Below are 16,122 nucleotides of genomic sequence, written 5' to 3'. Positions count from 1 at the left end.
ATTCCCCTACATTTACCCCTGCACCTAACATATTGAACAGAAAAATCAAGAGGTTGATACTTTGATCAAGATCCTGAGGATGTGCTTGCACTATTGGAAATGCTGTCTTTTGGTTAAGTGGAGACCCTGCCTGTCCTCTGAGGTGAATATTAAAAACAAACCCATATTTTTATTTTGGCAGTTATCCCCATTGTCTTAGTTAGTATTTACCCCGACTCTGCATCCCAAAACCAGGTTATCTGGTTGATGATCATATTTTTCTGTGTAGGTTTACTGGAGGTAATGTCTCATTTCCTACATGACCACAGTTAAAAAGGGTGAAAGCAATTCATCAGCTGGAAGGAACTTTGAGCTCTCCTGAGGTCAAGAAAGGCGCTACAGAAATGCAAGTCTCTGTTTGCTGACTTTCTTGGAAAATGGTCAAATCACTTGATTCAGGGAAGGGGGGGCCAATATAACAAGAGAAAGTCAGAGCTAAGGTTCTGTACCTGTTTGGCACACGTTGCCATGAGAAGTGTTTTCCCACTGCACGGTCCTCCCACAATAACAAAGGGTGAGTTTGATTGCTTCCTGAGGATGTATTCCTTAATCTGGTCCACTTCTTTCCACTCAAAATCAGAGAGGGTCACATATAAGTGACACATGGATGCATGCCTCACAATCACTTCTGTCCCACTGTCAAACCGATCCTTCAACCTTTGAACATTGCTGCTGTCAATCAGTTTAACCACATCCGTGTAAAACTGCTGACAAAGGCCCGCGATGTACTCCTGTTTCATTTGCTCCGTGGAGTTCAGGTTGTGGTTGTCCAATAGTGTGGATGTGTAGACATGTAAGTTAGAAGAGTTGACCAATGCTGGGAGAATCTCATCCCGCAGTCTGAGAAGCTTAGCGTAATCCTGGGCATCATGTGGCAACTGGCTATCACAGTCTGTTTGTCCTTTCTGATCTTTGAGCATAGTCTTCAGGTGGCGAGTGAGGTGTGGGACCTTACAAATGTAGCAAATGCACTTCTGGAGAACACTTTGTGATTGGTTTTCTAAAGCATGGAGCAACTCTTCTTCAAGAGCTAGACAACGAAAGAAAGGTGAAAAGGTATTTATATTTTTAATGTAATTTGTTTCTGCCTAGGATATTGTTTTTTTTAAAGTGGCGTGTTTTTCATTTTATTTCCATCGCAGGCTTTCAATATTGATGTAGACTAGTTTCCATAGTTACACCATGGCTTCAAATTTTGACCATACCTCCAGTAAGAAAATCGGGAGGGGCTTGTGTGTTGGTGGGAAGGGGTTATAGTATTAGGAATGAGCATACTAACCCCATCGCCATTTAACCAATGCAAATCGAGACATTGATGAGGCCCCTGCGAAAAGCAGGCAGGGATGTGATTGAGATATGCATTTTAAATGTCAATGATATCATCCACAATGAGACTTAAATGCCTGTGGGAGGATACTGAATGGACAAGGAAAGTGCATGTTGAGGATCAGGGCCTCATAGAACTATTTGCAGGCGAGGGAAAGCTGTGTGCAGGCCCACTTCATTCCCAACCCTCAGCCTGGATCACAGGCTCAATGTTCACTCTCCATTAGCCTTCCTGGGAGTATCCCTCCTGTATGGTCCCCTGCTGCTTGTTCATGTCTGTCCAACAGACAGTGTCAACTTGATTGTCTGTGGGCAGGGGTTTCCAGTGGATGCTTTAAATGAAGCACTCCCTGTCATAATGACAAGACCTCCACATCCCTAGTCTTCTAGTTTCTCCTGCACTCCATCACCCTCTCCCCATCTTTCTGTTAATATCATGTTTCATACTAGAATGTTCGCCAATGAAAAGCAAGAGCAAAAGAAACTTGAAAGGGTTCAGAAAAGATTTACAAGGATGTTGCCAGGGTTGGAGGATTTGAGCTATAGGGAGAGGCTGAATAGGCTGGGGCTGTTTTCCCTGGAGCGTCGGAGGCTGAGGGGTGACCTTTTAGAGGTTTACAAAATTATGAGGGGCATGGATAGGGTAAATAGGCAAAGTCTTTTCCCTGGGGTCGGGAAGTCCAGAACTAGAGGGCATAGGTTTAGGGTGAGAGGGGAAAGATATAAGAGAGACCTAAGGGGCAACTTTTTCACGCAGAGGGTGGTACAGGTATGGAATGAGCTGCCAGAGGAAGTGGTGGAGGCTGGTACAATTGCAACATTTAAGAGGCATTTGGATGGGTATATGAATAGGAAGGGTTTGGAGGGATATGGGCCGGGTGCTGGTAGGTGGAACTAGATTGGGTTGGGATATTTGGTTGGCATGGATGGATTGGACTGAAGGGTCTATTCCATGCTGTACATCTCTATGACTTCGAAGAATGAGAGTCGACCTTACTGAACCATAAGGGATTCTTCGGGAATAAGAAGGGTGGACGATGAAAAGCTGTTTTCCCTTGTGGGAGAGTCTAGGACCAGAGGACATAATCTCAGAGTAAGGGGTCAGACATTTAAGACAGAGATTTCATCTCTCAAAGGATAGTAAATCTGTGGAATTCTTTACCACAGAGGGCTGTAGAGGCTGGGCCATTCAGTATATTCAAGGCTGAGATGGACAGATTTTCAATCAGTAAGGGAATTCAGGGTTAAAGGGAAAAGGCAGGAGAGTGGAGTTGAGAATTATCAGATCAACCATGATCTCACTGAATAGTGGAGCAGACTCATTGGGCTGAATGGCCTACCTTTCCTCCTAAGTCAAATGGTCTTATAATATCGACCTCCTCCCGTAGTTCCCAGCATCCCAATCCTCCATTTACATTTTGCGATATTATCATTTGAATGATTACCACACTGAGATACATGCTGTGTGACAAGCTTATGCTTTCCCCGCTGAGAGGTTGTAAATGACACAGATTCTGAAAAGTCTGGGGTTGAAGGGTTTTAGGGCCAATTTGTTTATACCTAACAGATACTGCCTCAGGCAGAAGGCTTTCAAGTTAAAGAAAGCACCTGTATAATGAAAGGTGAGTGGCCAATTCTCCCAGTTTGGTCATTAGCAGTAGTGTGAAAAACAAAAGCTGCAGGACCCAAAGAAGCAGGTCCAGGCTAGTCCGCTCTTCCTGACGTCTCACCTGTAAGACCCTGTGTTTGATTTTACCTTTTGTGCCAAGGGGTGTTTATGGGGATTGTTGCAAGTATTTGGAACAGCATCATTAAGTTGGGATGGTCTGTTGGGTTTTCTGAGAGGTTAAGTTATTCAGTATTTTTTTGTTATTTGTGTCTCATTCAGTAATCTTGCAAATAAATTCTGTTGTTTAAAATTAAGTGGTTTGACCAGTGGAATTTCTCCTGGAATATCCACTTTACACTTGCTTAAACCAACGAGCAAAGTTACGGGGTCTGGGCTACTTTCTTGAAATGTTTTGAGGAGTCCGGCCTGGGTCCATAACAGTTATCGTTAGGTTTTTTTTGTCATTGGATGCAGTGGGATTATTTCGTTGTGGGATATTTACGTTGTTCTGAAAGGTTACACATTTCAATTAACTTAAAGGAGCCAATGTGTGCTTGGCTGAGACAGAAACCCTTTGGATCACTGCATGGCCAAGCAACCTAAAGAGATCATTGGTTGGAATGAAATTCCTTTTCCATTATTTTAACAAGGGAGGGATCCATTAGCTCAAGATTATCACACTAATGTGTTTAAGATTTGAATGATAATATTGTACAGTGTCATTTCCAGATTTGTAATTTTATTCGCTGTCAGTCACTCAGAGTGGACAAGTTAATCTTTAGCTTTGAGAGAAAGTGAGGGCTGCAGATGCTGGAGATCAGAGCTGAAAATGTGTTGCTGAAAAAGCGCAGCAGGTCAGGCAGCATCCAAGGAACAGGAGAATCGACGTTTCGGGCATAATTTCTTCAATTCCTGAAGAAGGGCTTATGCCCGAAACGTCGATTCTCCTGTTCCTTGGATGCCTGACCTGCTGCGCTTTTCCAGCAACACATTTTCAGCTCTACATCTTTAGCTTGTCAGCTGCTTTCCAGCAATTGTTACTGAGCAACAGGAGGAGGAGAAGGAAACAGAGTTCAGAGTTCAGTTCTTCATCTGCAGCTCTGTAATACTGAGGCCCATTGCAGTGACTACAGTGAAAATCAACTAACCTGTGCAGCTAATAAACTTTCTTCCACCCAGCCATTGTCCATCTTCCTATTCCACTGAAATCTACTGTCATCATTCCCTCATTACAAACTACCAGCTCATCTACAAGCTTCCTCTCCTCTCCAGCATCCTTGAATATATCATAATTACCTCAGCCCACATGCCTTATTCCTGGAACTCCATGTTTGAACCATTCTAATCACATCTTTCCCCTGGCGGCAGCTCTGAAATGGCCCCAATCAAAGTCACAAATTATATCCTCTGTCGCAAAGAGGAACCTTAACCTTCTTGACCTGCCTCCAGTCTTTGATATAACCAACCACAACATCTTCCTTCAATACCTTTCCTACATTATCTAGCTAGATGCACTGCTCTTATTAGGTTCTGCTGTTATGTACCCACTTACATCTGTAGAATCTTCCATGTTCTCTTCCTGTTCCTCTACAATTCACAAGGCTCTATTCTGTAGAAGTTCCTTCTATTCTTCATTTCATTCACAACCCTTAGCAAAGTCATCCAAATAAATGACATTGGTCATATCTATCTCTAACTCACCATGGCTTGGGTTTTTGCACTGACGGAGAGCCTGTCCCTGTTATCACAAAACCAGTGGCAAAGGTCAAAATCTGGAAGTCCCACTCTTCACCTCACGTCTCAGTGTACCTGCCAGCTAATCAGGTATGACTGAAGTACAGTCACTGTTGTAACAAATGAAATGCAGCCAATGTATGCATCGCAAGCACCCACATACAGTCATGTGGCAATTGCCAGATAATGTTTCAGTGAACTTATCTGAATAAATCATAGAATCCCCTACATTGTGGAAGCAGGCCATTTGGCCCATCTAGTTCCACACCAACCCTCAGATCAGCATTACACCCAGACCCACCTCCATCCCCTATCCCTGTAACCCTGCATTTCCCATGGCCAATCCACCTAACCTGCATATCATTGGACTGTGGGAGGAACCCCATACAGACACAGGGAGAATGTGCAAACTCCACACAGACAGCCGTGCAAAGCTGGAATCAAACCCGGGTTCCTGGCACTGTGAGGCAGTGGTTTTAATCACTGAACCTTAAAATCCTCAAACAGAACTCAAATATACAACCTGCTGACTCAGATACAAGATTGCTATCAATGGAGCCATTGCTGACACCTATTGTTGTTGTGCTAAATAGTACAGATACATTTGAGGGGAAGCTAGTTAACTGCATGAGGGAGAAAGGAATAGAAAGTGAAGAAAATGCTGATAGCGTGAACCAAAGTAAGGAGGACAGAGGTTTGAGTGCATCACAAATGCCAGAAAGGACATGTTGGGCATATCTTCTTCTTTGAAGAAAATTTTTGGGTTCATCATGCTTTTTACTTTGACATGGGCAGTGCTGGAATGTATCGTGGATTTCAACAAAGTCAAGATAGAAATAAATATGCATTTTTGAGTAATGTTCGTAGAATAGAGTTGCAACCTCAAAATGCATTTCATGTTCTGTTCACTAGGTGGTGTAGTATCGTCACCTGCTGCTTCACAAGGACACGTTTTAGACAACAATACTGGATTAGTTGATGATATAATTAAACCAAACAGGAATCAAGTGTGCAATGGAGGGTAAATGTTTACGTTTTATTTTACACCCTACTTTGCAATGAATTAATTTTCCCTGTTTCCAATAGGTTTATCGGTTCAATGCATCATTGACAACGATTAAAGTCTAAGGCTTCTACACTCTCATCTGGTTCTGCTGCTAAAAAGTATACAATAGCAGCTTGGTGTCAATCTCCTGTCAGTGTTTTCCTCCTTCTCCGTGGATAATCAGCAAATTTTCACTCTTCACTCCTTTGGAGCTGGCTGAGATCATAGGTCTATCAGACTTAGGAGCACGCAATTTGGCCTTTCAAGTTTGTTTCATTATTCAATAACATCACAGCTGATCTGATTACTGTCTCAGCCACACTTTTCTGCCTGCATCCCATAACCCTGGACTCCCTTGTTTATCAAACACCTATTGAACTCAGTGTTCTAATGACCAGCCTCCACTTCCAGTCCACATCCTAACAAGCTTTTGAAGGAAAAATAATTCTCATCCATGACTGAAAAGGGAGAGTTCATATCTTTAAATTATATCCTGGAGTTTTAGTCTCCCCCACAACCATCATTTGGGGATCCACCATATCAAGTCCTCAAATGATCATCTCTCATTCTTCTAAACTCCAGTCACTATTAGGCCTAACTTATTCAATATTTCTTCATTAGATAAGCCCTTCATTCCAGGAATGAGTCAAGTGGACCTTGTTTTTAAGGCAACGTAGTTTTTTTGCAATTAAGGGATTCAGAACTATGAGTACTCCAGATGTAGCCTCACCAAGGCCCTTTACAATGCATTATAACTTCTCTACTTTTACCTTCCATTCCCTTTGCAATAAATAACATTCCATGGAGTGGCACAGTGGTTAGCACTGCTGCTTCACAGCACTAAGGACCCAAGTTCAATTCCAGCCTCAGGCAAACTGTCTGTGTGGAGTTTGCACATTCTCCCTGTGTCTGCATGGGTTTCCTCCTGGTGCTCCAGTTTCCTCCCATAGTAAGAAGATGTGCAGGTTAGGTGAACTGGCTGTACTAAATTGCCCATAGTGTTCAGGGATGTGTAAGGTTAGGTGCATTAGTCAGGGGTAAAAGTAGAGTAATAGGGTAGGGGAATGGGTCTGGGTGGATTTCTCTTTGGAGTGTTGGTGTGGATTTGTTGGGTCAAAGGGCCTGTTTCCACACTGTAGAGATTCTATGATTTGTCTCCCTAATCACTTGCTGTAGTTGCTTACTAACATTATGTGATCCAGAAAATAATTTGCAATTGCTTCTCTATTTAAATAGTACATTGTTATCTACTCTTCTTGCCAAAATAGTTCATATTTATGAGGAGAAAGTGAGAACTGCAGATGCTGGAGATCAGAGCTGAAAATGTGTTACTGGAAAAGCGCAGCAGGTCAGGCAGCATCCAAGGAGCAGGAGAATCGACGTTTCGGGCATGAGCCCTTCTTCAGGATTCCAGCAACACATTTTCAGCTCTAGTTCATATTTACTCCCAGTACATTCCATTTGCAAACCTTTTGCCCAGTTGCTTAATACACTTTGCAGACTTTCTTCTCCTCTTGATAATGTACTTTTCCACATATATTGGTGTCATCATTAAATGTAGCTGCCTTACATTTGGTTCCTTCATTTGAATCATTGATATTCATTGTAAATAACTGAGGACCCAGCATTAATCCCCTGGCACTTCATTAGCTGCAGTTTGCCCAGCTCAAAAATGACTCATTGAAACCCACTCTCTGCTTCATGTTAACCAATTAATGTTTTATCAATGCTAATATTACCCCTTATACCATGTGGTCAATGAATGTTTTAAGAGAGAGGTAGATGGATTCTTGCTAGGCAGTGAAGCCAAAGGTTATTAGGGTAGATGGGGATTGGAATTTGAAACACAAATGGATCAGCAGTGATCTTTTGAATACAGAGCAAACTAAAGGGGCCGAGTGGTCTACTTTTTCTCCTATTTTGTTTGTGTGAAGGTACTATGTGATGGAGTAGTGTCAACAAATCACAAGTCCTACTCCCACTTCTATTTCTTATTTTCTTACAAGTTAGCCAGATATTCCATCCTTGACCATTGTCTAGTGTCTCTTATGTGTGTATGTATCACACAAGACAGTACTTCTCTGAGATGCAGCCTCCACAGCATAACAGCTCTGACTGGGTTTACCTATTGAAAGTGGCCCTTACCCACATCAGACTGTACTCAGTATGAGTTGACTCTCAGTGATAGGAGGGAGCCATCTGGGGATAAATAACACAGGTATCAAACACTTAACACAACAAAACCAGTTTATAATTCAACAGCATTCTCCAACCACTATGAGGAGGAAGCACTTACCAGAGGTGAAATATTTCTGAGCTTGATCTGGTTTTATGGTTCCCTCTTTAAGACACATCTTCACTGTCTCATCGAAGATCATCTTCATTTCTGCAAAGCTCTCTCGCCAAGCTGCACGAGCAACTTCCTTCGCTCTGCCCTCAATCTGCAACAATGGATTTATTTAATAAGAGGCAATTATTGGAACATATAAACTGAAATCAATGTCTATCAGCACTTGTAATGAGACACTTATTGATTTGTTAAATTTGACTTTTTTGCTGATGGTAAAAATTAGTGAACAACTTTAATAATTAATACTGCCTTTGCAAAGAGATAAGCTGGAAAATGAGATATTTCACTTTATTATACACATTCCCAAGACCTGTGACACCTGTGCAGGTTAAAAATAAGATCTTGCGCAGTGTTATATCACACTTGGTAGTAACTTGACAATGAAAACAGAGCGATGGAAATATTCAGCCAGCATCTGTAGCGATCAAGAAAAACAGAGTTAATATTTCAGGGCAACGACCAGTTTGTCAGTTAAACGAACTGTTGCCCTTTGTGGTTCTGAGTTGGGAAGGCGAGTCCAGGGGGTACAGGGGAGGTTCTTTTTTTTTTTTTACAAAGTTGCCTCTAAACATTACAAACAAAGTGACTCCTGACTCAGTGGTTAGCACTGCTGCCTCACAGCACCAGGGTCCCAAGTTTGATTCTGGCCTCGGGCAACTGTGTGTGTGGAATTTGCACATTCTCCCAATGTTTGCGTGGGTTTCCTCTGGGTACTCTGGTTTCCTCCCACAGTCCAAAGATGTGCGAGTCAAGTGAATTGGCCATGCTAAATTGCCCGTAGTGTTAGGTGCATTAGTCAGAGGGAAATGGGACTGGGTGGGTTACTCTTTGGAGGGTCGGTGTGGACTTGTTGGGCCGAAGGGCCTGTTTCTACACTGTAGGGAAACTAATCTAATCTCATCTAAATCGCTTCTGAACCCTCTTTAGCTTAATAATATCCTTCTTATAACAGGGTGACCAGAACTAGCCACAGTGCTTCAGATTATTTTAAAAGTGCATGTTGAACTTAATCCTACCGCACTTTTAGCGAATGCTTTCCAAACTTTAACAACCCTGTGTAGGAAACAATTTCCTATCAGGTTTTTGTGCCAATTATTTCAAAACTATGACCTCTGCTGGTCAACTCACTCACTAGGGGAAATAATTTCTTCTTACTCACTTTCATATCGAGAGTAGCTTTATTAGGTCTCCCCATACAAACACTAAACCATGCTATCCTGTGACCTTGCAAATCTTGGAGAAGAATCCCAGTTTCTCCAATCTCTCCATATCCTCATTCCTGGTTTGCCAGGAATATTTTTCATTTCAGTGTGGTAATTAGATATCATCACAGAAATTGTTACAATGTCACATGGTTAGTGCTCTTTGGTACAACCCCATGGCTAGATGAAGCCACAGCTGGTTGTTTCTTAATCAGCTCAGCATTTCCTGACCTCAGCACACTCTGTAAATATTCTATACTAGCACAAAGATACCAAGAATATTACAGTAGAGCACTTCCAGGACATCTCTTCATGCGATTGGGATGGTTTAGCAGATGCAGCCACAAGGAAAAAAATTGTTAAGTGCCTTTGGGACAGATTTTGAGAACAATATCTTATGGATTCAACTAATTATTGGGCTACTTTGGATCTGGTGATATGTAATGAGACGGGTTTAATAAATGATCTCAGAGTAAACAGTCCCCTCGGAAACAGTGATCATTGCAAGGCAGAATTTAGCATTCAGTTTGAGAGGGAGAATGTGGGTTGGAAACAATTGTGCTAAAATTAAATAAAGGTAATTGCAAAGGAATGAGGGGAGAGTCACCTAGAGTGGCTTGGAAAGCAGCAAGACAGTTGAGGAACAATAGCCGACATTTAAGAAAATAATCCACTGCTCCCACACTCCAAGATGTGCAGTTTAGGTGAATCGGCCGTGCTAAAATTGCCCATAGTGTTCAGGGATGTGTAGGTTAGGTGTATTAGTCAGGGAAAACGTAGAGTAATAGGTAGGGGAATGGGTCTGGGTGGGTTACTCTTCGGAGGGTTGGTCTGGACTTGTTGGGCCAAATGGTCTGTTTCCACACCATAGGGATTCTATGATTCTACGAAAAGAAGGCATAATCCCAGAGAAATGAGTTGCACATTTAAGACAGAGATGAGGATTAATTTCTTCGCTCAGAGAGTAGTGAATCTGGAGAATTCTTTATCAAAGAGGGCTCTGAAGGCAGAGTCATTAACTATATTCAAGGCTGAGATGGGATGATTTTCAATCAGTAAGGGGATCAGGGGCTATGCAGAAAAGGCAGGAAAGTGGAGTGAAGGATTATCAGATCAGCCATGATCTCAATGAATGGCAGAGCAGGCTTGATGGGCGGAATGGCCTACTATACTGTGTGGTCTTGAGGGCATTGACGGGCAGAATGTCCTACTATACCATGTGATCTTGAGGGCATTGACGGGCAGAATGTCCTACTATACCATGTGGTCTTGAGGGCCTTGATGGGCAGAATGGCCTACTATACCATGTGGTCTTGAGGGCCTTCCCAAAGCATGATACCCAGATTGGTTTTCATTTATTTATTTATTCGTGGGACCTGAGCATCACCGGCCAGATGTGCCTTTATTGACCATCCGTATTTGGTCCTGACAAGGTGACGTACTCAACAATCCAGCCAAGGCCCAACCAAAGACTTGGAGGAGTTTCGTGCAATCTCTTTGCTTTAATGCCCCATTTATAAATCTAAGTAACCCATACACTTGCTACCTGCTAAACATGCCACCTTCAAAACTTATGTATTTGCACCTCAGCTTCCTGTTGGTCTCCCATGAAAATACGAACATTCAGAATATTCTGTTTCTCCCAAAGTGCATCACTTGGTCATTTATAAACTGCATCTGCCACGTAACTTCCCATTTCACCAGCTTTTAATACTGGAGAATTAGAATCGGGTACCTTACTGTATAAACTACTAACAGAACTGGAATGTACACTCTGTGCAATCAATGGAATCTCACCTTGTTACAATAGTTAGGGAGGACATCAGTTTTGGACCTTAGGTAGTAAGCAGGTGGAACTGAATTCTCATCCCGTTGGTACCAGTTTTGGAGCAGCCTGGTGCGGAGGCCTTTATTTTGTGATTTGCAGAGAATCATCTCAAATTCCCTGGCTTCAATCTCGGCTGGTAAGCTGGCACTTCCATACTGCTCTCCTATCAAAGCCTATAAAGGAGTCACAGCATAACAGCATAGGGTTAAAAGATTTATTCCAGTAAATTACAAAAAAAGAGGAACACTGACAAATGCATTGCTTATCAAACATGAGGAAGGCCTCACAGTTAGGAGTGAAGATGTGAGAAGGTTTTGAGACTCTTACTGGAAAAAGATGAACTTAGAGGTTCTTTACACAACTGAAATTGTGCATGCGCGCTAATACGAATATTTATATACAAACATTCACTGATGTTAATTCTTTTTCGGGATTCATGATCAGGACAAACTTCCCACCAAATGTTATTCAAAGGCTGATAATTATTCTGAAAACACCTGTGTCACCGAAGAGAACTGCATCGCCTGAGCTGTGTTCAAAGTCACAGTGATTAGCAAAGTAAATTCCGTCCCCTTCATACCTCTATATGTATGTATGAAGGAGCAGTGGAAAAGTGCTCCTCAATCCTGATAGTAGTCACATGGAACCTTTGGAACTATGTTAAAAGTGTGTGATGAGGGAAGAAAATTAGTCAGCATCTCAGTCAGAGTGGAGACAGGGAGTCACTGAATAGCAAAAAACAGGGACAGAATGGTTTTCCAATAATCATAGGCTCTACTGAGACAAGACAAACTGTCATTGAAACAAGGTGCTAGGAGGCTGCCCCTGGCATAGGTCAGCACCTTCAGGAGAAGTGCTGTCAAGGGCAGAAGTTAAGGATGTCAAGGCAATGAATGATGAGGACCCAGCAAGTGAATACAGACCCAACACCAACCTGTACTGAGGTTTCAGGAATGAGGAGAAGACAGGAGGAAACAGGAGTCAGAATCTCACATATAGAGGGGTTTGCAACTCTCTTGCTTCTTGGCTGAAGATGTGACAGGACAGAATGTATTCTAAAGTCTGAAAGATTAACTTGGTTTCTCTCCAGAGATGATGTCTGGCACCTTTCAACATTTTCTGTTTTATTTTAGCTGTGTTTATCCTCAATGCCTGTGCCAGGAATGTCTGGAATTCTCTACCCCAGAGAGTTGTGTAGGCTAGTGAAAGCATTTGAAGAGGGGGTTGATGGATTTTTGAAACTTCAAGTTGTCGAGGGATTTGAGGAGCTGGGACAAAAGAGGAATCAGGCCTCAGGCAGATTAGCCATGATCTTATGGAATGGTGAGGCAGGCGTGAGTGGTTTAATAAGCTCCGCCTGCCCCTACCCCTTATCCGTGTGCACAAATACAGCATTGCTATGTCACTGCAAAGTGATAGCAGTAGCTGCCTGTAACAAAGATGGCGCTGCCAATATAGTCACAGGACAGTGCAAGACAACCTCCATCACTAACATTAACGGAGGAGAAAGTGAGGTCTGCAGATGCTGGAGATCAGAGCTGAAAATGTGTTGCTGGAAAAGCGCAGCAGGTCAGGAATCCTGAAGAAGGGCTTATGCCCGAAACGTCGATTCTCCTATTCCCTGGATGCTGCCTGACCTGCTGCGCTTTTCCAGCAACACATTTTCAGCTAACATTAACGGACACTAGGCCTCCTGATGCTTCTGCTCATTTTGGAACCAAAATGTTTTCTCAAAGCACTTTCTAATTCTACATATAATTTTACACAGGAATACCCATGTGTTAAGGCTTGCTTTTAATGGTGTCAGCATGTTTGTAAAATGGATAACTTTAGCTGAGCAGGTAAATGAGAAAATATTTGCTATTGATAGGTTATAGTAGTAGTGATACTGTCATTGGACTAATAAACCAGAAAACTAGGTTAACGTTCTGGGAACATGGGTTTGCTGGTGAAATTTGAATTTAATTAAAAAACACAACCAAAAGTTGATTGCCATGGCTGGTCCACTTAGTGATGAAATCTGCCATCCTTACCTGGTCTGGCATACATAAAACTCTAGACCCTCAAAAGTAGTCGATTCTTCACAGCTCCCTGGACAATTGGGAATGATGATAAATGCTGGCCTAACCAACACTGTCCTCATCTCAAGAATGAATATAATAAACAACCTAATGTGGGTTCTGTCTCCAAACAGATGTAGTACCCGATGTGGCAGGATTGATGTTATGTCTCATTGTATAAGAAACTAGGCTGGATAATGCAGGATTGAAAAATCCACCAGATATTTGTTACAACTACCTATCACATACTGAAAACACATTCATCGGCAAATTAGTGTCTGGGCTAGTCTTAAGACATTACATTACAACTTAGGAGTAAGTTACAAGTGTGCCATACTCCAAGGGATCCCAAATAAGGTAGCTTTATGAGAACTTCCTATTTTTAGGTCACATGCTAAGATGGAGTGATGATATCATATGCATGTCTCTTAAAGGCATACCAATACATACAGACCATGAGGCATAGCACAAAAGGGAGTGAAGTGCAAAATTACATCATAAGGAATGACAATCTGCAAGGCCATCCAAGAACAAAAAATGCTGGAAATTCCAGCAGGGCAGGCAACATCCATGGACAGGGATTCCTGATGAAGGGCTTAACCCCGAAGTGTCGTTTCTCCTGCTGCTCAGATGCTGCCTGACCTGCTGTGCTGTGCTTTTCCAGCACCACACTCTCGTCCCCAAAGTCCATGGACAGAGAACAAGCTAATGCCTAGACTTGAAACGTTAGCTTGCTCTCTCTCCCTGGATGATGCCTAACCTGCTGTGATTTTGTTTTGTTTTCAGGACAGATTCCAGCACCTGCACTCATTTGCTCCTACAAGACCATGTTTTTTTTAAAATGCAGGTTAAAACAAGACAAACTCGTGCCACAATGATTTTGCATTCATGTAGGCTCACCAATTTCTTTAACTATGCCTCTATAGCATTATACATTAATAAGATAATGCATCATTAATCTTTCATGCTCTATGTATTATAAAGGAAAGTAAATGAAACACCTAAACATCCAGTTTTACATATGGCTGCCATTCAGAGCCTTCAACACTTGCTGGCAGAGTTTGAAGATGGTTATTTCAATTGGGAAGAGGCTTTTTTGCAACAGTTTCCTGGCTAAATTTTATTTGCATACGAGCAATACACTGGTCTCCCACAGCATGGGGCCTGTGCCTATTGCAGGTATTGGTTGGAATCTTGTGCCCTCTCTTTGCGAGTTTTGGGGCAGGAGAGTGATGGGTGACAGATCTGTGAACATGTGTTTTCATTTGTCTACAATTCTGTGAACCAAATAAGACAGTCTGTTTAACAATGTACATGGGGAGAGACAGCACTCGGACCCTGCAATGATCGGACAACAAAAACCTCTTCTTTTTCTGTTAAAAGAGCAATCCTCACTTATTTCGACAATAGGATGAGGTTGTCTTTCTGCCAGACTGTATCTGACGACAATAAAACTCCTATCGTTGGTCTCACCAGAAGTTTCTGGTGCACAATGGTTATTAACAATCATACGTCTCATAATTGTCTGAGATCTTTAAGAATCATAGAATTATACACATTCTTATACATTTTAAGATTCATACACTACACAAGAGGCCCTTCAACACATCAACTCTGTACCCGCAAAGCTACACTAGTCCCACCTACTTTGACTAGGCTCATGGCCTTGAATGCATTTCATGTTTTCATTCAAGGATGTCAGGTTAGCTACTTTGACTAGTCTCCCAGGCAGAGCATTCCAGACCTCCAAATTTTTTACACTTTGAGTAAAAACTCTCTTTTCCTCAATTCCCTCTAAACTTTGTGCCTTTCATTTTAAAATTATGCCCCCTTGTTATTGATGTTTCAACGCAGAAGAACAGCTGCCTTTGATTCACCCTGTCCATGCTTCCTCATCAACATATAGACCTCGATCAGGATCCACCTCAGCCTTCTCTGCCTCAAAGGGAAAAGCCCGAGCATATCCAGCCTCACTTCATCGGAAAGTGTTCCATCCCAGGTGACATCCTGACGACCATCCTCTACACCCACTCTGGTGCAATCACATCTTTCCGAAAGTGTGGAGACCAGAACTACATTAACCTATCTTGAAAAGTAGGAAACGGAATAAATTTTTCTTTAGCTTTGAAGAATTGATGACCAATTCCAAGTCTCGATAACATCATCTCAGGCTGATGTCATGAGGATCAGTAAATCCTTCTATGCCAGTCTGTATGACCCGAAGCCGACCGACACCACGGCCACCCAGTCGTTCCTGTCCTCTATCACGGAGGTCTTAGACGACAGAACACGCGAGAGGCTGGACCAGCCGCTATCTCTGGACGAGCTGACCAAGGCCCTCCAGTCCTTCGAAAAGAATACACGGCTTACCAGTCGAGCTCTATTCCGCTCTGTGGGACTTGATTGGCCAGGACCTGCTGGAGGTGTATGTCAGTATGCTTCGGGCAGGTACCATGAGTGAATCCATGAAGAAAGGCATCATCACCCACATTTACAAGCAGAAGGGGGAGAGGGAGGAAATCAGAAATTGGAGACCAATCTCACTGTTGAATGCGGATTACAAAATTCTGTCAAAGGTTATCGCCAACCAGGTCAGGTCTGCTCTGGGGTCGGTGATTCACCCTGACCAAACCTGTGCTGTACCGGGCAGGAAGATCGCTGAAATACAATCGCCTACGTGCAGGACAGAGGGTTGGACATCTGCATGATCAGCCTGGACCAGGAAAAAGCCTTTGACAGGATATCACACAGGTATATGAGAGATGTTCTCTCCAAAATGGGCTTTGGGGAGGGAATCTGCAATTGGATCAGACTGCTCTACACCAACATTGTCAGTGCAGTCTCAATCAATGGGTGGGGATCAGATAGCTTCCCAGTCAGATCTAGAGTCAGGCAGGGCTGCCCTCTCTCTCCTGCCTTGTTTGTGTGC

At 42.7% G+C, this 16,122-nt stretch overlaps 1 protein-coding gene across 2 annotated transcripts in view; it reads right to left on the bottom strand.

Annotated features, from left to right (window-relative positions):
• The window catches only part of LOC122550844 (NACHT and WD repeat domain-containing protein 2), a 47,244-nt gene that overhangs the window by 9,051 nt on the left and 22,071 nt on the right, over positions 1–16,122 (bottom strand). For both annotated transcript variants that reach the window (XM_087988315.1, XM_043692174.2), the window contains exons 4-6: positions 11,103–11,306; positions 8,050–8,194; positions 489–1,069 (exon numbers count right to left, since the gene is read on the bottom strand). In XM_087988315.1, the coding sequence (XP_087844441.1) occupies positions 489–1,069; positions 8,050–8,194; positions 11,103–11,306 (930 nt within the window). The remainder of the gene's footprint in view (positions 1–488; positions 1,070–8,049; positions 8,195–11,102; positions 11,307–16,122) is intronic.

This window comes from Chiloscyllium plagiosum, unplaced genomic scaffold, assembly GCF_037043375.1.
Source record: "Chiloscyllium plagiosum isolate Xiang-an unplaced genomic scaffold, Cpla_swu_hap1 HiC_scaffold_6, whole genome shotgun sequence".
Classification (NCBI taxonomy): domain Eukaryota; kingdom Metazoa; phylum Chordata; class Chondrichthyes; order Orectolobiformes; family Hemiscylliidae; genus Chiloscyllium; species Chiloscyllium plagiosum.
The sequence above is the reverse complement of the archived record's forward strand: the minus strand, read 5'-3'. Positions and strand labels throughout refer to the sequence as shown.